The sequence below is a fragment of the Hemibagrus wyckioides genome, linkage group LG17 (genome assembly GCF_019097595.1).
Source record: "Hemibagrus wyckioides isolate EC202008001 linkage group LG17, SWU_Hwy_1.0, whole genome shotgun sequence".
In the NCBI taxonomy this organism is placed as follows: domain Eukaryota; kingdom Metazoa; phylum Chordata; class Actinopteri; order Siluriformes; family Bagridae; genus Hemibagrus; species Hemibagrus wyckioides.
The window spans coordinates 23,306,453-23,331,403 of NC_080726.1; the positions used below are offsets into that span (position 1 = coordinate 23,306,453).

At 39.2% G+C, this 24,951-nt stretch overlaps 1 protein-coding gene across 1 annotated transcript; it reads right to left on the reverse strand.

Moving 5' to 3' along the window:
* Positions 1 to 15,973: 15,973 nt before the first annotated feature.
* On the reverse strand, positions 15,974 to 17,601 carry LOC131368422 (uncharacterized). Its single transcript, XM_058414547.1, has 2 exons — positions 17,092 to 17,601; positions 15,974 to 16,732 (listed from the first exon to the last, which is right to left on the reverse strand). The coding sequence occupies exons 1-2, from the start codon at positions 17,268 to 17,270 to the stop codon at positions 16,168 to 16,170; spliced, it is 744 nt and encodes a 247-aa protein (XP_058270530.1). The 5' UTR covers positions 17,271 to 17,601; the 3' UTR covers positions 15,974 to 16,167.
* Positions 17,602 to 24,951: the final 7,350 nt, after the last annotated feature.

A 24,951-nucleotide genomic window follows, 5' to 3' on the forward strand; every position in this document is an offset into this window, starting at 1 on the left:
TTTTTTAGAATTCTTTTATTCAGATATATCAGCTGAGGAAGTTGAGGTCAGAGTGCAGGGCCAGCTATGATACAGCACCCCCAGAGCAGAGAGGGTTAAGGGCCTTGCTCAGTTGCCCAGCAGTGGCAATTTGGCAGTGCTGTGGCTTGAACCCTGATCTTCTGATCAACAACCCAGATCCTTAGCTACTTGTCCTACCACCGTCCCACAGTGAAAACCTTTCTTCGCATATCTCATCCTTGGAGGGCAGAGCACAGGGTCAGAGCACAGGGTCAGAGCACAGGGTCAGAGCACAGTGTCAGCCAATGATGCAGTGCCCCTGAAGGGCTCAACAGTGGCAGCTTGGCGATGCTGGCAATCTTCCGATCAACAACCCAGAGCCATAACCACTTCATCTACCACCACCCCTATCACTAGGCATCTCACCACTAAGGTCATCTGGTGCTTCAGCTATTCTTTTTCTACTGAAAGCTTAACAATGTTCAGGAAGCAAAGGAGATTAATAATACTTTTCAGAACAACAACAACTACTACTCTTGTCTCTTGCCTGCATCTTTCCAATGAGGGCTTGCTTTCAGTGTGTTGAATCAACTATCTATGTCTTGCTGCATATCAGGATATGTCACACCAAAGAGCACACAGTCATCACACAGCCAGCAGTGAATAGTTTGTCCGATCTTGTTTACATGTTTTTAAAAAAAATCTAAATTAGCCTAAAGGTCCTTATTAAATCTGCTCAGTGCTGTTAACTAGATAAGTGCAATTGTTTTGCTTTTCGATAGGATTTCCACATGCCTGTATTTCACTGACCAGGCATAACATTATGACCACCTGCCTAATATTGTGTTGGTCTACCTTTCTGCAGCCAGAACAGCCCTGACCCATCCTGCACCGTGTATTCTGACCCCTTTCTATCAGAACCAGCATTAACTTCTTCAGCAATTTGGTCCTTCGTCAAACTCGCTCAAATCCTTAACAATGCTTGTCCATTTTTCCTGCTTCTAACACATCAACTTTGAGGACAAAATGTTCTTGCTGCTCTAATATATCCCACCCACTAACAGGTGCCATGATGAGGAGATCATCAGTCTTATTCACTTCACCTCTCAGTGATCATAATGTTATGCCTGATCTGTGTAGATTACAAGAGTATTTGATGGAAAATATTACATACAACTGGGCTAGAGTATTTATGTTATTTCTGTCAAGTTATTTCATTTCAAAATAATAGCAGAGACAGACTTATTTCAGATTTTATTTAGTATTATCCTTGTTGAGTGATGTTTTCTATTTCGTCACCACTTCCTTTTTTTTGTCAGTGGTTGATCTTGGGAGATAATTTGCATCTTTCCTGAAGGATACAGTGCTAGTGTGCTCTCAATATTTTTTTTTTATTTTGCAAATATTTGCATACAGTTGTTTGTACAGATGCTTGGGGTATCTTCAGTTTTTGGAAATTGCCCCTAAGGAAGAACTGAACTGCTGGAGATGCATTTTTTTGGCCCTGAGGCCTTGCTTGGATTTTCCCATGGTATCGAGGGGAAATGCTGGGCCAGAAAGTACGCTCTTTTAAAGCCAGACATGAACCAGCGGTTAACTCTTAATTATGACCACTGACCAATCCGAAGCTTCTTAAAGTCATCACACAATGTGTGGTAACATGAATTATTCAGACTTATTAAAAAACTGAAATTAAATCACTTTTAGTGTATGTAAATGTACACTTTTTTACCCTTTTGCCTGTCTGTTTTCGCCAGTAGGTGGCAGTATTTACTCTGAAGTGTAGAATCTTCTAAGCTTCTTAGTATCTCCTTGAAGTAGCACTTGTTTTTGGTGAATAATGACCATACCTACTGAAGCCACTTTTTAAAATGTTATATTTATATACCCAAATTATAAGCTGCTTTAAGAAATTAAACTAATTTATCTAGCCAGCTAACTAACTATTACTAAAGAACTAGTCAGCAGTTCTTTGATCAATATGAAATGTGAAATACTGGCTCATAAAACTTGATGTACCATAGAGAAAATATCCTTATGTACATACATTTTGTTATAAAACATAAAAATATTATATTGGTTCTGGTTACTTGTGCAGTTTTGGGTTTATGTAAACTATAACTATATATAAACTATATATATATTATTGTATATATTATATATAGTATTGTTATTATTAGTGTTACTGTCTACTATTGCTGCTGGATATCTGGAAATTCTGATCTCTCTAAAATAAAATGTCTGACATCTGGGAAAACCTGATGTTCTCTCTCTCTCTCTCTCTCTCTCTCTCTCTCACTGTGACATCACTATTAATAAAAAAATATTTACCTAAAAATTGCAAATATTTTGATCTCAATTTGCCTGAGCTTTCTGTGAGACTTCAGAAGAGGCAGTATTAGCTATGAATACTGTAAGAGTGGTTAAAAAATGGAGACATCATTATAGATAAAAAATTCAAAAATTCCCATAAACACACTCCTAAACCTTGTGGAAAGCCTTCCCAGAAGAGTTGAAGCTGTTATAGCCGCAAAGGGAGGGACAACTCCATATTACATTCATGTGCATGTTGTGCAAGGTGTTTCAGCCTGCAAATTCTCAGCACATAGGATGCTTTTTTCTGCACCGTTCTATGTAAACTTTAGAGACTGTAGTGTGGGAAAATCCTATCAGGAGATCATCATTTTCTGAAATACTCAAACCAGCTGAACAAATGGCAATGGCTGGAATCAATGTCACAGAGAACATACATTTACCTCATTCAGATGTTTCAGTTCTCCTCAATCTCCTGGCCTTTAGCTGCAAGTTTATATCAAGGGCCTAAATGAGTAACAACAAAAAAACACAACCGATTTCAATTTGTAGTTATTTTGTTCCCCTAAAGATAAACCATCACTCAGAAATCAGGTGAGAAATATCTTTGGCAAGAATCATTTTTGGGCTCACTTCAATACATGAAACTACTAAACTGTTCTGCTCTTACAGTGGAATCTACACTTCTTGATGAATTCCTAATCTCATTAGTAATATCCGGCTGCTAATTACTCTCTTAATAATAGCGGAAGTAGGAATCTACTTATTCTTCCCACCCAGGGTTCTGCTAATCTGATAATTACTACATATTGAAATCTGTTTATAATTTCATCTACTTTTTTTCCTCCATCACCTGATGTTTGTTCATAGAAGATGACGAGACGCACACAGTTGTTATGTAGTCTCTGATATACTTATGAAACATAGAATTGAAAGAGGATGTGCTTTCCTTTCCTCGTGACCGTCTGTAGTGGACTCGGAGTGAAGGCGAGACATACGTGCCGGATCTAGGCATTTGATGACATGTGAAAAAAAAGGATGAATAATGCTTCTCAGTCGTCACGTAAACTCCCGATTTACACCCAGTGTAGGTTTAGTTCAATTAATATTCAAATAAATCACAGTAGATTAATACACAGTAATCCCATCCGTAACACCCATCAGTAATCACAATTACTGGAGAAAAAATATTAAATTAGGATTTGAAGCATGTTTGATGGCCACTTATCAGCTTTATAGTCCATTTAGAGCTTCATCAGTCAGTGTGTTCTGATGAGCCATGACTATAGATTGATCCATCCATCCATTTTCTATACCCGCTTTATTCGTAATTCGGTCACCAGTCCATCACAGGGCGACTATAGCTTGATGAATAATTTTATTTTCTTTAGCACATGGTAGACTGTTTAACTGACATATGGAAATAGTTCTTTAGAAGGATAAAATATGTGCAAGTTGAACAATGCAAATGGAATAGCAAATTGAACTTTTCTTGAATATTTCCTGGTTTTCGAAGCTGGATATAAGTGAAGGGATTGCAGGCATTCGAACAAGTGACTTAAGAGTTAAAATAAAAACATTTTAGAGACCTTTGATAAGAAATATTTCACCCAAATTTGTCAAAAAAATATAAAAAACATGGGAAAGAGCTTGTGTAATATGATTTCCTTTAAAAGAAAAAATTCCTAATGATATTTTCTAAGACTATGTGCAATAGAGACGAAAATATAGATCTATTAAATGGCTTACATATAGCAAGAGATTTGACAAAAAAAGAAGAAGAAGAGGAGGCATCCTGATATGATGTAAAATATGACTTCATTTCAAGTGAATTTCCCACTAATACTTTTTGTCTAACAGGTCCGAAAGCCCCAGCATAGATCACAGCACCGTTAGAGCTTCTCCAGATTACCATTTGCTGAATTTGAGTATAACTTTGTCGTAAGGGTTTGGTATATAACATCCAACACCTGAAAGAATCAAAGTTTTGTGTAAATATTTAACGTACATACAGCTTGGATTTGGATCTGAAAGATATAATACTGAATCAGTACTGACCCACGTTAGGTCTAATCTCGGTGCCGTTCTTCAGTGTGACGAGAAGCTCCCAGTATGTGTGTTTAGAAGGGTCCCCGGGCACTCCATTCACACTCACGAGGAATGGACCATAGTCTGGATGCTCTTCGGTGGTGAATCTATTCAAATGAAGTACATAAACTTCATTTATCCTCCGTGACACTTTACAAAATAAGTTTAAATTCTAAAATACATGACACAGCATCTTATTCGTTACAACAACAAAGGCTGGACTTAATATGAATCAACGAACAATTATGAACCGGTCTACTGCATTTAACTTACGTGAAAGTTTTATTGTCTTTTTGGATCCTCCTCATGCCACCAAGTAAGATCCCTCTGTGTGCGATATTAGTGTTGTAAGTCATATTCACAGGGGTGACGGTTGGGTTGTATACGACTAGTGACATCGGGTGGGTGTCCTGGATATCTGTAAAAATCATACACTTTATATATGAATTTGCACTGCTTCTGAGAGACACAAGAAAGTTAGAAAGCATATTATTCCCTTATGTAAAGGAGATATGCTTAAGTGTGTGCACCTATAATGTCTATAGAAGAAGACTTAATTTGTAACATATACATTACAGCACAATGAAATTCTTTCTTTGCATATCCCAGCTTTGGAGGTCGGGGTCAGAGCGCATGGTCAGCAATGATACAGCACTACTGGAGCAGTGAGGATTAAGAGTCTAGCCCAAGGGCCCAACAGTGGCAGCTTAGCTGTCATGGGGTTTGAACCCTGAACAGCCCAGAGCCTTAACCCTTTGTGCCACCACTGCCCCTGTGATAGTGAGCTGTACCATTTAAACATTTAATCAGTAGTTGAGCTACATACATTTAACAACCGATACTACATAAGATAGCACATACACCGATCAGACATAACATTCTGTGCAGTGGCAGGTGAAGTGAATAAGACTGATGATCTCCTCATCATGGCACCTGTTAGTGGGTGGGATATATTAGACAGCAAGTCAACATTTTGTCCTCAAAGTTGATGTGTTAGAAGCGGGAAAAATGGACAAGTGTAAGGATTTGACCAAAAGGGCCAAATTGTGATGGCTAGACAACTGGATCGAGTATCTCCAAAACTGCAGCTCTTTTGGAGTATTTCTGGTCTGCAGTGGTCAGTATCTATCAAAAGTCCTGTAAGTATCCCCATGGAGGCTCCGCCTTGCAACTTACAGGATCTAGTGCTAACATCTTGGTGCCAGATACCACAGGACACCTTCGGGGATCTAGCAAAGTCCGGGCTTCCACAAGTCTGATCTGTTTTGGCAGCAAAAATAGGACCAACACAATATTAGACAGGTGGTCATAAGGTATGTTATGCCTGATCACTGTATTGATACTAGTGTTATGTATTCTCACCTGAAGTGAAGACCATTGCAGTCAGAAGGTATGTGAGCATAAACACAGACAGAAGAGCTGACACTTTGAAGCCCATCTTGCTGATTCTTTGTCCTGGAGCTCTGTGTGTGTGTGTGTGAGAGAGTGTGTGTGTGTGTGTGTGTGAGAGAGAGTGTGTGTGTGCATGCATGCATTTACGGACAAATATGCTGCAAGAGTTTTTGTTCCTGCCCACTTTTTTCAATACCAACCCAGGTTCAGAAGAAAATGTGTCCATGTGCTGATATATTACATGAATGCAGATTTATTTTATTCTTCACTTGGTATAAGTATAAAATATTACCAGTCAACATTATAGCTTATCTCACTAAGAGAATTTTATACATTAGCAACGTTCATAGCGCACTTGACTTGACAGCTGACTGAACCTACAGTAATATTTGCTAATTCAGAATAAAAACAGTGTTTTATTTGAAGTGCTACTGGTCTTAATAACCGATGTGACACCACTAGCAGCAGTTATGTAAATATTCAGATATTCTGGACAGAGTCTTAGATTTTACATGAAGAAAAATAAATAAAAGAGACACTACTTAATGGTCAGTAATGGACACATTCTGCAAAGGATTTCACTGCAAATAAACTGGATCGTAATGACCCACGATGATGACCCTGTCATGTGTGTTCTTGTGTTTTCACTCTTATTCACATCCCTAAATTCAGTGTTCATGTCTGTATGAGTCACACAGTGTGATTAAATTGTGCAGTTTCCCATCAACAGGTTGAACTTCCTCATCAGTCAACAAGTCCAGTCACTGATTCTTTCAACTATTGTAATGTTTGTTTTACTTAGTAGTTAATAGATTTTGGTGCTTTTGTTCCTTTCTCTGATTTTGTGGTGTTTTGGGGATAGCTATAAATCTACAGTGTGTTAAATAAGTGTGTGTATGTGTGTGTGTGTGTGTGTGTGGTCAGATGAACTCGTGTCTTTGTTGCCACAGCATCGAGTTACAGGAAAAAAACTAAATTGCATCACATTTCTCCCAGCATTTGCTTTTCAGATGTGCAAAAAGTGAACTGTATTACCACACCAGGTTTTTGTGTACAGTTGGAAAGCCAAAAAAAACGTGATAAATTCAACATTTAACTCTGAAATAAATGGCCCTTTTTAAGAAAACGATGACAGAGGTTCAACATTCAACTTCTATGCACTTCTATAAGCTCATTTAATCTTGCTAAACATTTAAAAAATGCACTACTAAGAAACTACTCTATATTAAATACACTGTATTATACATTCACTATATTATATCATTATATATAGATATATATTATATCTCCTCTGTATGACTCTTCATGTGTGTTATCTGTGGTGAGGAACACAAATACAGCTTAGTTTAAGAGACATGAATGACCTTCTGTTGAACTTCCCCTTAAGTGGCCAATCCCTGAGATATCTATAAATGCCTACGAAGCTCCTTTTCTTAACAAGTAATTAGAAAGAAAATTACTAATACAGCCTTTATGTTGAGTAACAACAACTGTGGATACCATATGCACACGTTGTAATAAATAATGAAACATAGATAAAGATAATTGGAAATAAACCTAACTAGAGGTAGAGTAAGGTAGGATAGGGTATAGACTACCTGATTCTCTCTCCAGACATCCAAAGCTTTATTCTGTCTCCATATGGCTTGTTTTAGGTAATGAAGAGGACCCCCTGTGACCCACAGTAAATGCGCTGAAATGGCCAGAAACATTTACAGAAGATTTCCAGGAAAACAAATTACAGCTGCCTGGACTGCTTTCCTTCTGCCCAACTACTATGAGCCAAGAATGAGCTTGAAGTGATGTGTGTAAAGCCCCAGGAAGTGGCAAGCTGGGTACATTTTTCAGATGCGTGATGTGAGTGATACCACAGCTAGTTCATTCTTTCTGTCAGTGGATCGTCACTAAGCTACAGCATTGCCACAATAAATCTGGAAAATGTAATCAACCAGAACAAGATAGCTACAGTTGAGAAGATTAATTTGGCCAGCACCAATTTCCTGCCCAGTGTCCCTCTAGAGTCAGACATGGGAGTCTGAAAGGGTTCTGGAGGTTGATGTCTTGTTCTGCAACAAATGTCACATTATTTGATTCATTATTGTCCAGCAAATTGAAGATTTCGCTCAGTCTCTCAATTTTGTTATGCCCTGATGGTAGCTTTTCCAAGCGTTTGCGCCTGCATTAAGAGGGATGAAGACCAATTTTGTTGTCTGACTGTTCCTTAGCGAGATCAACTAAGGTGAGCCAATATGGCCCCAAGACACAGTCATGTTCAAGCGTCAATCCTGGCAAAGGAGAGGATTTCAAAGGATTCTATTGTGTTTTCATCTCAGTGAACAGGACCCATGAAAGGTATGGAGAGATGCTTAAACCTTTACGGTAGTGATTTATACAAGATTTGAACCTCTATTCAAGCTCATACACACCAATCTGGCATAACATTATGATCACTGAGAGGTGAAGTGAATAAGACTGATGATCTCCTCATCATGGCACCTGTTAGTGGGTGGGATATATTAGGCAGCAAGTGAACATTTTGTCCTCAAAGTTGATGTGTTAGAAGCAGGAAAAATGGACAAGCGTAAGGATTTGAGCGAGTTTGACCAAAAGGACCAAATTGTGATGGCTAGACCACTGGATCAGAGCATCTCCAAAACTGCAGCTCTTGTGGGGTGTTCCCGGTCTGCAGTGGTCAGTATCTATCAACAGTTGTCCAAGGTGACAGGGTCATGGACGGCCGAGGCGCATTGATGCACCTGAGGAGCGAAAGGCTGGCCCGTGTGATCCGATCCAACAGACGAGCTACTGTTGCTCAAACTGCTGAAGACGTTAATGCTGGTTCTGATAGAAAGGGGTCAGGATACACAGTGCAGGACGGGTCAGGGCTGTTTTTCAGCAAAAGGAGGACCAACACAATATTAGCCAGGTGGTCATAATGTTATACCTGATCTGTGTATGTGTATATGTGAATAAAGGTTTTAGACACAAAACTCTCCATTTTAAATTGTCTGTGTGTCTGTCACAAGATACAGCTGTCTTGTGTACATGTGTGCATGAGTTTTGCAGGGAAAACCAAGTAAGGTGTATTTAGAGTTGGTCTAGGAGAATCAAGTGTCTACTAGAGGCCCCTATAACAACTTATTCACATCATAAAGTCAAAATCCAAGAATTTGACACATATCAGTTCAATTCAAGGGTTTTTTTTTTGTTGAAAGAACTTAATCTTAGGTTTTGGTCACTATTCAGATAAATTAGGAAATCGATATTTGGGACATTTCCACTAAGATTTATTCTTTTTATGATGTTAATGTCTCACTGTTCAGCTAGTTCGACTGTTCAAACCTTAAAAATGGCTTTGTTTGAATAAACACATTGTTCCCAGGCTTGATCTTTACATACTTCACCCAGTGAGTGTCTGTAACAACACGACATCACCCCTCTCAGTTTATGACACATGTTTCCTGATGAATACAGCTGTTTCTTTGTTTAACCCCAGCACTTGACACAACGTCACATGAGCAGATGAATGTTGTACTCCAGGTATAATCACCTTTCAGTCGAACCTTCCCTTTCTTATCACAGTGTTACTGACTTCTACAGTGTTATCATTCCATCTAGACTTCTATGGTGTACTAAAAATGGTAGATATTTAATTGAATTCAGATGTTGTGGCAACATTGTTCTTTGGTGCTAATGGTGTAATGTGTCCCATGGGGTATTGAATCCATACGTTTAACAATCCCCTTCAGCAAATCTTCAAATGATTTGAACTTTTGTGTTGAATATACTTCCTGTAGTCAACACTTGGTGCTCTCATTCCTAACTGCGGTGTCCTATAGCACAACAGGGATGTACCTGTACAGTGGAGGGCTGTACGGATATTTCTGACCTTACCGTCCATCAGAGATCTAGATGAACGTGTTCAGCATCTCGCTCAAGTGAACACTGATTGATTAGGTGCCTGGCTAGGTTCCTGGATGCAAAGCAGATGTAAATGTTTATTGTGTTTCCTGGTCATCATCCTGTTAGCGTATGTCATGATTCACTGGTCTATCTATTTTTAGCATCGGTTTGTTCTGATGAGTTTTATGGTTAATAATAATATAATAATTAGATGTTGAAAAAGCTTTCTAAAGAATGTTGCAGAAAGTGTGAGCTCAGCCACTGGACATCATAATCGCAATGGCTGAAGATTTTGAGATTAATGTCATAACTAAACCAGGACATATCAGATCTTGGATAAGAAGCTTTAAGAGATAAAATCTGAGAAGGTTAAGATTAGGGAGAAATATAGGAAGTGACTATTTAATATACACTGACCAAGCATAACATTATGACCACCTGCCTAATATTGTGTTGGTCCCACTGTATCCCAATATATCCCACCCACTAACAGGTGCCATGATGAGGAGATCATCAGTCTCATTTACTTCACCTCTCACTGCTCAGAGCATTATACCTAATCTGTGTATTAAATGCTATTTTCCACTTTTCATTCTTGTAGATGATTACCTGTGACAGTGTATATAAAATAGTTAATGCACACTAAAAAAAAATAAGCGTAGACAAATAAAATTTGAGCTTTTATTATTTTCATTTCCTCACACAACATTTTTTGACTACTTCCATTTTATTTTCATAAAGCTATGGTTTCACCCTGGATATATGTGTGTATAACTGAAAAGAAAAAACTTAAGAGTTAAGAGGGTGAAAAGTATCATAACGGTGACTGGAAATATTTTAGCTTAAAACACACCGAAAAGAGCATGATAGATTTTGCATAAAGTCAGATTTCTCGAATACATTTCCAAAAACAACAAAAGACAAAAATCATACATAAGGATTCAATGATTAGATACAGCGAGAGATTTTGAACATGATCTTGTTGTGTTAAAGAGACATCACACAGATTTTCATGTATTTTATGAGAATTTACCATAATGTATCATGTATTTATTTCTCTACAGAAGCCAGAAGACCCCAGTTTGATGACAGCCCCATTAGTTTTACCATTTGGTAAATTTCAGGATCACTGTATCATTTGGATTGGGTATGAGACATCCGACACCTGCGAAGAGTGAAAGTTCGATTATTATACTTTTGCATCGAACATATATAAACTTTGTATATGGATCTTAAAGCTATAATAAAACAGTGAATCGATACTGACCCACATCAGACCAGATTACGGTGCCATTTTGAGGTTTGATAAGCAGCTCCCAGTATGTATGTTTGGCATCGTTCCCTGCCACTCCATTCACACTTACAAGGAATGGACCATAGTCTGGATTCTCCTTGATGGTGAATCTATTCCAAATGAATTATTCAATAAGTAAAGAGAGCAAAATAGGGCTCATGGAAAATTTTGGATTAATCGATGAACAATTCATAAACACAAAGATTAAACCCGTATCTCTGGTACTCACTTGATAATGAACTATTTATAAACTGATGAGGCTTATGCCTAGGTTTTCATTCCACCCGAGCAGACACCACACCTGAGTCTATTAAATGCATAAAGTTGATTAAAAAGGTGGAGTCAAATGTGGCTCCTGCTTGGTTGGTATGAAAACCTGTACCTGTCCAAAGTCTGGACACTGCTGACCTACTTTTTTTCTGTTGCATCCAAGCAAGAAATAAAAATTCACATTACGTTGTACATAACTTACCTGAACTTCTTAGTGGATGCTTGGATCCTCCTCATGGCACCAAGCAAGATCCCTCTGTATGCAATGTTGGTGTTGAAAGTCAAATTCTTCTGGTTCGTGAGCGAGTTGTATACAACCAGTGAAATAGGATAGGATGTCTGGTTACCTGCAAACAGGAAGTGATGTGAAAACTCATGCATTTTATATTAATACTGCTTTCGAAAGAAAGCTTTTTATATTTTAAGTGTCTTCATAGTCTGTTATAAAGGGTATAGGTCTGGGTATACTGGCAATTTTGTTAAAATGTGCCTGTCAATAGAGATCTGTAAGAAATTTACTTATAGTATTAGTTTTCTCACCTGAACTTACGAACAGAGGCGCCAGAAGGTAAGTGAAGGTGACCACAGTCAGAAAGACTGCAGCTTTAATGGCCATCTTGCTGCTCCTTTGGTCTGCTGCTGTTGCTCTCGTCTGTCAGGATTTTATACACCTTTTTATACCTTTTTGGTCCTGCCCACTTTTGGTACTTTCATGACTGAACCTGATTTTAGTGCTAATATATGTCATTAGTGCATATAATATGTCGTTGTTCTTGTTCTTTTGGCTGCTTCCTGCTCAGGGATGCCACAGTGGCTCATTGGGCCGCTTGTTTTGGTTTGACACACAACGCCCTTCCTGATGCAACGCTCAGATTTTTACCAGGGCTTGGGACCAGCACTGTGAGTTAACTTTTCAGTGGCTAGGTTAGCTTCCTGCCCAGGAATCGAACCCAGAGGGCGGGATCCTGCTGCTGGACCATCAGGAGGCTATTAATGCATGCAATATTCTATTAAAAAATACACAATAAATGAGTTTACTTGATCTGAGTTAAGATGTCTTTATTTGTCACTTATACATTACTTCAAAGTGAAATTCTTTCTTTGTATATCCCATCCTTGGGGGTTGGGGTCAGAGCACAGGGTGGGTTGGGGGCCTTGCTCAAGGGCCCAGCAGTGGTAGCTGGGCAGTGCTGGGGCTTGAACCCTGATCTTCCAATCAACGACCCAGAGCCTTAACCACTTGAGCTACTACTGCTGCAGTCTCACTCAATATGTATTGTTTGTCTCATTTAAAGCATTTCATTGCAGTATTTTATGCTTTAATAACTTTAATGCAGTAACACAGTCTGTAAGGCTCATTGAATCAATGCTGATGGGTGATCAGTTATATATATATAATGGAAACTTGATGTAAACTTAACATCAGCTTTAATTTAAGCGTATTGATAAATCCAAATTTGAACGCTGTAAGAATTACAACACTTTTTATTTTAAGGGATCAAAAGTAAGCGGACAACGGACTGCTCGGCAATTCCATGACCAGGTGTATGTTATTAATTCCTTATTTTCCCTTGAACTAAGCAGTTCTGATGGTTTAGAGAACCTGTTGGTGTTAACTCTTGATGTGAAGTCCCAAGAGCGGTCTCTGTCAGTGAAGCAAACCAGCATTAGATGGCTGCTCAAGTGTACAGGGATAAATTATTTACTCAGATTCATCCAAATGTTCCAAACCTCCTTAGACAATATTCGACAGTGCAGATGGACAGGACAATGATCCGAAGACTTTTTTAAAGGTAAAGCTGAGGAATGTTCTGAAATCTCTGATTGTCCAATCGAGCACAGCATCACTGAAGGCGAAATGCCCCAGACGCTAGCAAGAAGAGAAAATGTTTGCAGAAGAGACCTGACAGAGCATCATCAGGGAAACCCAGTGACAGTGGAAGTGCAGCAATTCCTACATATATATAAATACCCCACTTTTAAATCTGTATAAAGTTTAAGCTCATACTCATGATTAAACTTCCACTCTAATATACTGTGTAGATAAATACACTGATCAGCCATTAAATGATTATGACCTCCCACAAATTTTATTTGTATAGCTCTTTTAACGAAGAGCATTGTCTCAAAGCAGCTTTACATAAAAAATAACACAAGAAAACAAACATATAAACAGACAAACAGTCCTAGATGTTATCCCAAGTGAGCAAGCCTGAGGTGACTGAGGCGAGAAAAAAAAATCCCTTAGATGGTATGAGGAAGAAACCTTGAGAGGAAACAAACTCAAAAGGGAACCCATCCTCATTTGAGTGACAGCGGAGTGTGTCATTATATTGTGCATTTGTGTGTAGTCAATTGTGTGATGCCGATACAGCATGTGTAGAATGTTATGTAAATTAATAAGGAGGTTGTTGTCATCCACATAAGGTTGACAGCATTATCCTGCTCAAAGAGGCCACAGACATCAGGGATTACGGTTTCCATGAAAGGGTGTACATGGTCTGCAACAATGCTTAGGCCAAAGTAACATTCACATGGAAGGCTGCTAAAAAGATTGCTAAAATAATAACAACTTTGTCCATTTCCATAAATCTACGGACCCGACTGTAGTTAACATTGGCTACCTCATGTCAGCTGTATAGCCAGAACAAATAGACACATGAATAAAAGGAGCATAAAAATACAGCACAAATTAAATTAAACTTAATCAGTGCCATCTCTGAACATAAGGTAAGGCTTGTAATAACAACATTCCCTACTCACAACATCACCCTGATCTGTTTACTCAGGTGTCTCTGATTCACCTGCATGGACTGTGGTGTTATGTCAGTTTCTTAATGCCTCAGGTGTATTACATACTCTGCTTAAATGACGGGGGTTTTTGAAATGGAAATGAGGAAGCTGCAGAACATCATCAAGACTGATTAAGAAGTCTAAGATAAATGGATTGAGTTGTTCATTCCTTAAATCAACAAAGATTAAATAAACTAATCTTGGAGGTTTCCTTAGTGTCACCAAATATAACTATAGTATTGAAGGAGGGTCTATTTTCTTTTTTCCCTTGACTTTATATCTACACATGCTCTGAAACAGCTGTGGTCAAATAAACCATATGTTTCCTATATAGTGCCACAAGAGTGTAGATAGATATTTAATTAAAACACTGGCCACAAATATACACTATATTGCCAAAAGTTTTGGGACACCGCTCCAAATCATTGAATTCAGGTAATGTATTTCTGGAGTTGGGCTCGGCCCTTTAGTTCCAGTGAAAGGAACTCTTAATGCTTCAGCTTCATACCAAGACATTTTGGTCAATTTCATGCTCCCAACTTTGTGGGAACAGTTTGGGGATGACCCCTTCCTGTTCCAACATGACTGCACACCAGTGCACAAAGCAAGGTCCATAAAGACATGGATGAGTGAGTTTGGTGTGAAGGAACTTGACTGACCACAACCTGATAGAACACCTTCGGTATGAATTAGAGCAGAGACTGCGAGCCAGGCCAAGGCTCATTGATGCACGTGGGGAGAGAAGTGTGATCCGATCCAACAGACGAGCTACTGTTGCTCAGACTGCTGAAGAAGTTAATGCCGGTTCTGATAGAAAGGATTCTAGTGTCTCTACAGGAGGACACTGCACCTTTTGTCTCTATAAGTTTACCCCGTCTTGCTAAACATTACAGGAAGCGCTTTGGTTTCAAAATGATCTGCACTCTTACAATGAATATTTTAATGGCACTGGGGAGAATAACTGAGTCTGAAACCAATTTGTGGTTTTTCGTCCATTTCTGTATTGATTTGGAATTACACTCAACTCGTTTTCCTCTCCTTTCATCATCAGTCTCACCTATGTAGGGTACAGTGAGCTTCTGAGTCAAATTTCCAACTGTTTTAGAAACTTTTTATTCACCTGGTTAAAAGTTTTTCTATCCCTGACCCGATCTGTGCAGATTTACAGCAGATTTTCTCTTTTCTGTGTTTTTTTTCCTCCATAGTATTGAGTGACAAGTATTGAGTGAAGTTTTTCAAGAAGAATGACGAATGTGTATTTGTATTTATGTAAAATAATATTATTGATGTTTTAATCAAGCCTCTTTTTGCAAAATTTTCATGTCTTCATTTTTCATGTGAAGGGCATGTTTTTACACATAATTCACTTATTTTCACATGTGGGGCATGTGTTTTTTTTTATAGGAATAATTCTCTACCCTGAATCAGGCATAACATTATGACCACCTAATATTTTGTTGGTCGCTGCCAAAACAGCCCTGACCCGTCCTGCACTGTGTATTCTGACCCCTTTCTATCAGAATCAGCATTAACTTCTTCTGAGCAACGGTAGCTCGTCTGTTGGATCGGATCACACGGGCCAGCCTTCCCTCCCAATGAGCCTAAACCTTAAAACAAGTCTGTTGCAGTGTCTGGGTCTTGGAGGCTTTACAGAGGTGAAATTTGTGTTTCATGGTTTCTAAACCTTCACTTAATCTTCTTCTGTGGTGCAAAAATGAAAAACTATTACATTTCTCTCTCGTTATAAACGGATAATCCAATGCTGGCTAATAGATATGAACAGTCTGCTGTTCTACATTCATCTGCATGGAGCTGAAGCTGCAGGAAATTGTGAAAAACTCATCAGATGTGATACAATGACCCAAGAAAAAGACGCAGTTTTTTTATTTGTATTTTTCTTCGTGAGCGCTGTAATGATTTAAATACAGACTGTGAAGATATTTCAAGGTAAAAGTGGAGCAATGTTTTGACGAAAGATATGAAAAAGGGTCCCAACTGATTAAATGCTCCCATCTTTATCGATAAATGTATAATAGGGATAGCAAAAGCAAGTTTGTTTTTTCAGCAGATTTGTCTCATGCATTCTATTCTTAAGCAATTTTATTTAATCTTATTTAATTGGCTTTGCACCAAGAGTCAACTCTGTTATTCTCGACGCAACGGACGCATCCGGCGTTGTCACAGCGATAAAGTGGAATTCTATTGTTTATCTCAAGTATGTTTTGCTCCCATTGATTCTTACCAACATCATGTTTCCAAATCTCACTGAAAACAAAGGCTTTTGGACCCGTGTGCGTCTTGAACATGTCGAGAGCTGGGATGATGCTGTGGTTTCCGTTAGGTGTTGAGCAGGTTTGCACACAGGGGGAGTTGAAGGTGTAGAAAACCGTGCAGCCATCTTTCCGTCTATTCAGGAGGTCTTGCATGGGCGAGGGATTCTCAGCAACAGGGATTCTCAGCAACAGGGACTCAGAGTGGATGTTTCTTTTAGAATTTTTTCGTTTTGGTCTGGCACCAACCAGCTCATTACCAATGTAAATACATTCTTCACTGTTCATGTCGCTCTTCACTTTATTTGCTTCGTCGCCAGAGAGGAAGTTCTGGTCGAGGCTGGCACCTTGCGCACAATATTTAGCTAGGACATTAATGCCCAGAGCGTACTGACCATCAATACCATAGCTAAAAAAAACCAGAAAGAACAATAAGTTTCATTAGTATCATGGGTCACTGAATAGGCTCTCTAAAGGTTAATAATCAAACTTCATTAATAAAACTTTAAGTTTTAATAAAGCTTATTTTCTAAGAGCGTAGCATTAAATCATGTAAATCATTTATTAAAAACACTGACCCTGAAGAATGTGCTCATAAATCTAGTCAGGCATGACATCTCCATTTTCATTAACTGTTTTATTGTGACAAAAAGATTAAAAAAAATATTGCATAAAAATATTTGGTATTATGGATATTCTCTCATCACTCTGCAAAAATGTTAAGAAAAAAGGTTAAATCTGTGTCTGTGTGTGTGTGTGTGTCCTTACGATTTGTTAAGGTGATCAGTTATATTCTTGAGATTTTGAACCTCAGCCCCGAAAGCAGGAGAGGGCAGAAAGAGCAGGACCAATCCCAGAGCTCCACAATACACCTGAGTAAAACACACCCCAAACACCATCGAGTTTTCCTCAATTCCTGATTCATTTAATTTGACAGAAATGCACATTTTATTATATTAATTAACACGTTTTTGACACAATTAGGCTTAAAATAATAAAATGCCATTCTATTGTCCTCATTGTTTCGTCTTATTTATTTTAATTCCGATTTTTTTTTTCATGTGTCTTTATGGCCTCTTTTATGCAGAATTGTGTGAAATTCATATGAATTTACAGAGAGACTTTCATTAAATTCGCATGTTTATTGAAATATATATAAGCTACGTGAACATGACAACGTAATCTCGATATCTGGGTATACAACTGAAGAAGAAAAATGAAAATAAACTATTTGAAAGTAATCACATTAAAAAATCCATACTTGACTTTGATAACCAGCCATCGTGACTCTTGTTGGAAGCTTGCAGAGGAAACGAGACAGAGGATGTAGACTCGGAGTCCTTCTCAAGAGAAACTGCTGCTCACACATTTATACCCAACACCACATCACTGTGGCTATCGAGCAATACCAAAAAAGGCCATGTGTAGGTTTACAGTAAAATGTGTGTTCACGCCTCCTTAACCCTCTTTATTTTCACCAACACACTGATGTTTCAGTCCACCAACAGAATGGAAATGGAGGTTTTCAATCAAAATGAACAAATGAATGATGTTCAGGCTGTGAGTCTGATATGAAATGAGTCTGTTGGCTTTCAGTCTGTTTTAGACATGTGTTTTTTCCCTCTGTTGGAGAAGCTGCTTTTTAGATGAACAAGCACTCTGAGCATCTCAGAGAGCAGAAATGGGGCATTTATATCGATCAGGCATAGCCGGTCAATAGGGGGCGCTGGGGCACTGCCTCCTTAAAGTTAGCCAGGGAAGAATGCTACTTTAACACGTTAACAATAATTGTTTTAGTCGTACTATTCTGCTGTTAGTCATATTATTTATTTAAAGTATAAAAACTGTATTTCGTTCATTTGTGTGTGTGTGTGTGTGTTTGTGTGAGACTGGATCAGAGCATCTCCAAAACTGCAGCTCTTGTGGGGTGTTCCCGGTCTGCAGTGGTCAGTATCTATCAAAAGTGGTCCAAGTAAGGAACAGTGGTGACCCGGCGACAGGGTCATGGGCGGCCAAGGCTCATTGATGCACGTGGTGAGTGAAGGCTGGCCCGTGTGATCCGATCCAACAGACGAGCTACTGTTGCTCAAATTGCTGAAGAAGTTAATGCTGGTTCTGATAGAAAGGTGACAGAAAAAGGGGGACCAACACAATATTAAACAGGTGGTCATAATGTTATGCCTGATCTGTGTAAACTCAGGTATGAACATAAACTTACTGCTCCAGAGACAGAACTTAAATATGATGTCATAATAAGAAAATACAAAAACTGGTGTGCAATAATGAAAGAAGAAGCTAAGAGCAATCAGAAAAAGTTCAAACTCTGGGTGAGGGTGCCCTCTGGTGGTCCATGGGGGGGTGGTCCACTGGGGGGTGGTATTGTCTATGGTGGCCAGGACAGAGAAATGCTGCTTTATTAAGTTAAGGGGTCTTGTGACTGACTTGGCCAGTCTAAAAACCTTCCACTTTTTTCTGAGATGTTTCTACACCTTGATTGGAGTTTGAAATTAGAACATTTTCTGAGAGTGAGACTCGAAAAGATTGGTTAAATGAGGACTGTTCAATGGATTGTTTATAGTGATCCTGTGGTATAATCTACTATTTCTATTATCTCCTAACAATAAATCAATACTTCTATAAAATCGTTTGGCAGAAATGTCAGATTTTTTTTTCTAGTAGCCTTTATTTATCACATCTACATTACTGCAGAGTGAAATTCTGTCTTCGCAAGGTTGGGGTCAGAGCACAGGGTCAGACATGATGCAGTGCAACCTTGGTGCAGGATGTGGGGCTAAGGGCCTTGCTCTTGCTCTAGGGCCCAATGCTGGTAGCTTAGCAGTTGCTGGAGCTTGGAGCTCTTCTGATCAACAACCTAGAGCCTTAACCACTTGAGCTACCATAACCTCATAATAAAAGCATATCATGCCAAATTAATAGACCTTATCTAAAGAAACATGACAATTTAGACATGAGCTACAACTCGGACAACGTTCCTGCTGACCCCTGCAGGATGCAATAAGTAGAAAGGGGACGTCTGAGAGAAAATACACAAACAAGTGACAGTCTACAACTATACTTTCCTCTGAAACTGTTTTTGTTGTTCTTCCCAGCATTATTCTTGTATCCAGAATAATGAAATGTGTGACTCAAATTCATAAAACCTCCAATAAATACACAAGACAAGCCCTGATCCCAGCCTATGAAGGAACCTACTAATTTAAATACAAATGGTCTTTATCAGTAGGCTAATTATGGGCGACTGACAGCAGGATGTGTGATGTGAGGAGACAGCTGTGTTGGTGTTGCCAGAGTTACTGTAGTAGGCTTGGCTAGGGAGTGGGGGATGAAGTGTACCTTTATTTGAGGGTTACTTGGTGGCGGAGTGGCAGAAGGGGTGTTAATGACTGCTCTCCTGGTCATAAAAGAGGGTGGGTCTTTTTTTGGATGAATGAGCAAGGAGATAAGCGTGGAGCCAGGCTTTGTTCAAGGGCTTATATGAGAGAATGGGAAAGAGAGAGAGAGAGAGAGAGAGAGAGAGAGAGAGCAGGATTAAAAGACTAAAGACCCACCAGGTCAACACTGCTTTACCTTCACATTCTTTGGAGATCCAGTCAAAATATTTTACACCCACAACCCATTTGAGAACCATTTTTTTCCATGAGCTGCAGAAATCTTTCTGATGTTGTTTGAGTCAGAATTCATTCCTGCTTTGGATTCTAAATCAAGTCTGCAAATCTGGACTCTAGCATGATGCTGAAGAAAGTCCGCTTCCAGGTACCTCTTGCTTTTCTTGTTTAAGATTTGAGGTGGAATATGTTAGATGTGCATGCACTTTGTTTCACACGTTTTGCAGTTGCATTGTGTGTTTTGATCACGAACACGGCACCGTTTCATGTACTGACGTGTCGGATTGTGGTCTGAACTCACGCTTCAACAGAAGAGATTGGACATGAGGAAAATCTGACCTTTAGCACGAGGCATTTATCATGCTCCATATCACACAGCTGTTTACATTTAAATAGGGTATATTAAATATTCCTTAACAATACTGAAGATTTCCTTTCTTTATTTTAAAATTCTAAAACCTTCTTGGAAATAAATAAAATGTGGTCAGTGCGGTCACAGATTTTTTTTCACCCCTCTGTCTGTTTTGTTTAACGTCTGATCCTGCCAACCTGACATGGAACGGTTACCGAAATGTTGTTACTCTTCTGCTGAGAAGTGGATGTAGGGTCATTAGTAAAGTTCCCCATGTGAGGAATGTAGCAGAGAAAGTGACAGTATGTCTCTGGACGAATTTTGTCCAAACAAGTGCCTGTGCCTGACTGACCCCCTTGTAAAAAAGAGATCTGGACTTTTCCTGTAGTGAAAGTAAGATCCAGTGAAATTCCTCCTCACCTCTCTACTTCCTCCTGTTCAGTATCCCGAGAGCTGAAGATGCTTTGAGCACACACACACACACACACACACAGAGGCAATTAGACTCAATCTGGATGGACATGAGGAATTTCTTTCCTGTGACCCATTGAACAGAACAAACAGTGGCCTTCCTTTTGTGCTCAACCTGGCATGTGTGTGTTTTTCAAACCCTGGTGTTACAAGGGAGAGATTAGCTTAAGTTCTTGTTTAACACACAGAGCCTTATTAGTCATAGCAGTGCACATGGCTTGTGGGTAATCTTGTAGTGTGGGCATTATATTGAAGTTTTGAAAAAGAGAACCTGTTTACAGTCCCACTAGGTGGCAGCGTCACTACACGGTAAAATACACAGATCAGGCATAACATTATGACCACCTGCCTAATATTGTGTTGGTGCTGCCAAAACAACTCTGTGTATTCTGACACCTTTCTATCAGAACCAGCATTAACTTCTTCAGCAGTTTGAGCAACAGTAGCTCGTCTGTTGGATCGGATCACACGGGTCAGCCTTCGCTCCCCACGTGCATCAATGAGCCTTGGCCGTCCATGACCCTGTCGCCGGTTCACCACTGTTCCTTCCTTGGACCACTTTTGATAGATACTGACCACTGCAGACTGGGAACACCGTCACAATGGTCTAGCCATCACAATTTGGCCTTTTTGGTCAAACTCGGTCATATCCTTACGCTTCTCCATTTTTCCTGCTTCTAACATCAACTTTGAGGACAAAATGTTGACTTGCTGCCTAATATATCCCACCCACTAACAGGTGCCATGATGAGGAGATAATGTAGTTTTTACAAATTCTACAACAGCTAATTTCAATATTTATACACTACAATACATAATAGTTGCTATGGTAAAGCTTTGTGTAAGGAGATGTTTATTTAACATTTATGCAATGAGTCTAGTGTGAGTTTTCCATAAAGGGGAAATATTCAGACATCTCAATGACATTACAAGGCTTTTTTTTGTCTAAACGTTAAGAGAAATGAACAATGTTGTGGGAATAACTATTGAAATGATCATTTTAATGTTTGTACAATAGTTTCAGAATAATAAATGTGGTTTCAGTGCTGATTTGAAACTATCCTGGAACCATCACAGACTTCAGTGTACTACTGTACATCATGGGAATCAGTGCCAGCCACTGGATAGATCGGCTTTCCAGTGATCCACTTTAGACAAGGTTTGACTTGAAAATTGTTGGTTAGAGAAAAATACTGTGTAGATTTGCATTAAAACCTATTCCAATACCATATAAACATAGCAGGAAAAATGGATATGCATAGGGATTTGAGCGAGTTTGATGAAGGGCCAAATTGTGATGGCTAGACCACTGGATCAGAGCGTCTCCAAAACTGCATCTCTTGTGGAGTGTTCCTGGTCTGCAGTGGTCAGTATCTATCAAAAGTGTTCCAAGGAAGGAACAGTGGTGAACCGGTGACAGGGTCATAGGCGGCCAAGGCTCACTGATGCGCGTGGGGAGCGAAGGCTGGCCCGTGTGATCCGATCCAACAGACGAGCTACTGTTGCTGAAACTGCTGAAGAGGTTAATGCTGGTTCTGATAGAAAAGTGTAAGAATATACAGTGCATGACAGGTTAGGGCTGTTTTGGCAGCAAAATGGGGACAAACACAATATTAGACAGGTGGTCATAATGTTATGCCTGATCAGTGTACATATACTTAAACCAAATTATTTTTTATACAGTATAATAAACTACAGTCTGTTCATTTGTTAGAAATATGACATTTGTTAAATATGTGCATTCTAAATGTTCCTTTAACTAGATAAATTCCTATAAATGAACGCACTTAAAAGGTGACATTGATGTGTTATTGTGTTATCTATGCAATTTTTTTAATGACCCTTTAACTAAACGTATTTAGCATCAAAAGTATTTTAACCCCTGTGTTTAGATGTCCAGTGACTTCCAAGTGGTTATTACAGGCTTGATCATCTATCCGAGGCTTTTATATTTAGCACGGGTGTTTCTTTAATCAGACTCGGAGGAATGCATGTTCATACAGATCCCTGAGAGACTGGCGACAGAGTAGAGGGTTTGATATATCATATTATTGTTCTTAATATCACTAATCATGTGTACATTTTATTTTTACCTTATAGTCTACCTTAGTACAGTGCAATACTGCATTATTTTTCATTTACTCATTGTGTGGCCCTTTGTGTGTGTGTGTGTGTGTGTGTGAGTGTGTGTGTGTGCTTTGTATTACCTGAGCCTTTTTTTTTGTAGAAATTTCCTAGAAATCTCCTCTAATATGATCTAAGGGGTCATAAATTACTTGTGAAGGAATAAATGCATGTCTTTGGTTAGATGCTGGAACAGAAGGGCACGAAAAGTGCACAGGGTCAGTGAAGGTCAGTAACTGCAAAGTAAACATCACAGAAAACTAAAGGAACACAAGGAAGTGCATGTCAAAGACAGACCTGAGCTCTGCTGAGCCTGGAACTCCTTCCTGACCAAAGAGCGATCTGCTCCTCATGGCTAGTCTGAAAAGACTTCACTTTAGATTCAGCTCTGGATTTTTCCACCGAATCTATAAACGGACCAAGTCTTCTAACATGGGCTCCTGCAAAGATGAGGAACAAGTGAGGATTTCTTTGGCTGGGATAATGACGGCCTTGTGCCGGACTAGGAGGGGCTGATGGCACAGGAGGCCTGGGAGGGTAAATGTGAGAGTGAGAGAGAGAGAGAGAGAGAGAGAGAGAGAGGTGTAGTGAATAAAACTCAGAACCGAATTCAAGTGCAAGACTGATTGACTGATTTTGTAAATACAGAGCCACACGCCACTTCTGTTTGGATTTTGGATTTTCTCTTCAGCCTATATAAGATTATTAGTTCATAAAAAGAGGCAAAAACACAGGTATGTATGCATTTACATGTGAGATATTAGCCTGACTTTTTAACCACACAATACTGCTCTGTTAGAACAGCTTAATCAGTATATGATTCAGATTCAGGGGGTGTGGCTCAAAGCATCAAGGTTTAATTGCACATTATAACTGATTTATTTATTTAATTTAGATAAATCAATCATATGCTAATGTCTTGGCTAATGGATTACATTTGTGATAAGTGATTATTAGTGTAAATGTAGTTTTTCTGAAATTATTAAGGTTAGATGTTAGATGGTGGGGTCAGCTCGCCTGTAGGTTGATCCAGTGTAGTACTAGATGCAGGAGTGCTCTAAAAATTAAATGCTTTATAACATCATCGATATTAATGTAGTTCTGGTATTTGTACAACATGCCATCAGTGTATCCTTTAACAGAGAGTTGTTGTTATCTGGCAGTTTGCTACTCACTGCTACTCACCACATAGTTTCTTGAGTGAATTAAATAATTAGCAGCCATGACTTGTTTCCTTAGTTTGCTGCCGTCCAGCAGTTCTTAACATCTCCATCCAGTTTCATCAAACTGACCTTGTTTATTCTGAATGAAGAGACATGCAGAGATAAAAGTGGCCTGGTTTGTTTAATTTTGCATTACATCCTCTACGACTACTCTGGCATTCAAAACAGAGCAGGCCAATAAGAGAGATGAGAGGCATTTCCACGATCAGCTCGTTCATGGCTGTGGAAAAATCTCGGTCTTTATAACCCAATATTTAAGGCTAAGCTCTTTTCTTTTATCATGGCACACATCCATCCATCCATCCATCCATTCATCCATTGGCATTTGGCATTTATCCAGAGCAACGTCCAAGAGTGCTTTGAAGTCTCTATCAATGAGTACATTAACACTGGTTCAGTAGGTCACAGATTTAGGATACCATCACCCTAAACAGTGAGTTAGGAGGTTTTTTTTGTTTTACATCAAAATACAACAAGACATAAAACACACACGGAACACAAGAGCTAGTGTTTCAGGAAGAGGTAGGTCTTCATCCGGCGATTGTGGACGGTCAGTACGGACATTTAGGGGAAGTTCATTCCACCACCAGAACAGAGAAGAGTCTAGATGTATACCTACCTCTTACCCTGAGAGATGGTGGGAGCAGTGCTAGTGGATCTGAGGGAGCGAGATACAGTGTGAGGAGTAATAAGAGCTCTGAGGTAAGATGAAGCTGGTCCATTCTTGGCTTTGTAGGTAAGTGTCAGTGTTTTTAATCTGATGCAGCTACTGGAAGCCAGTGGAGGAGCAGCAGTAGGGAGGTGTGGGAGGTTGGAAACAAGTCATGCAACT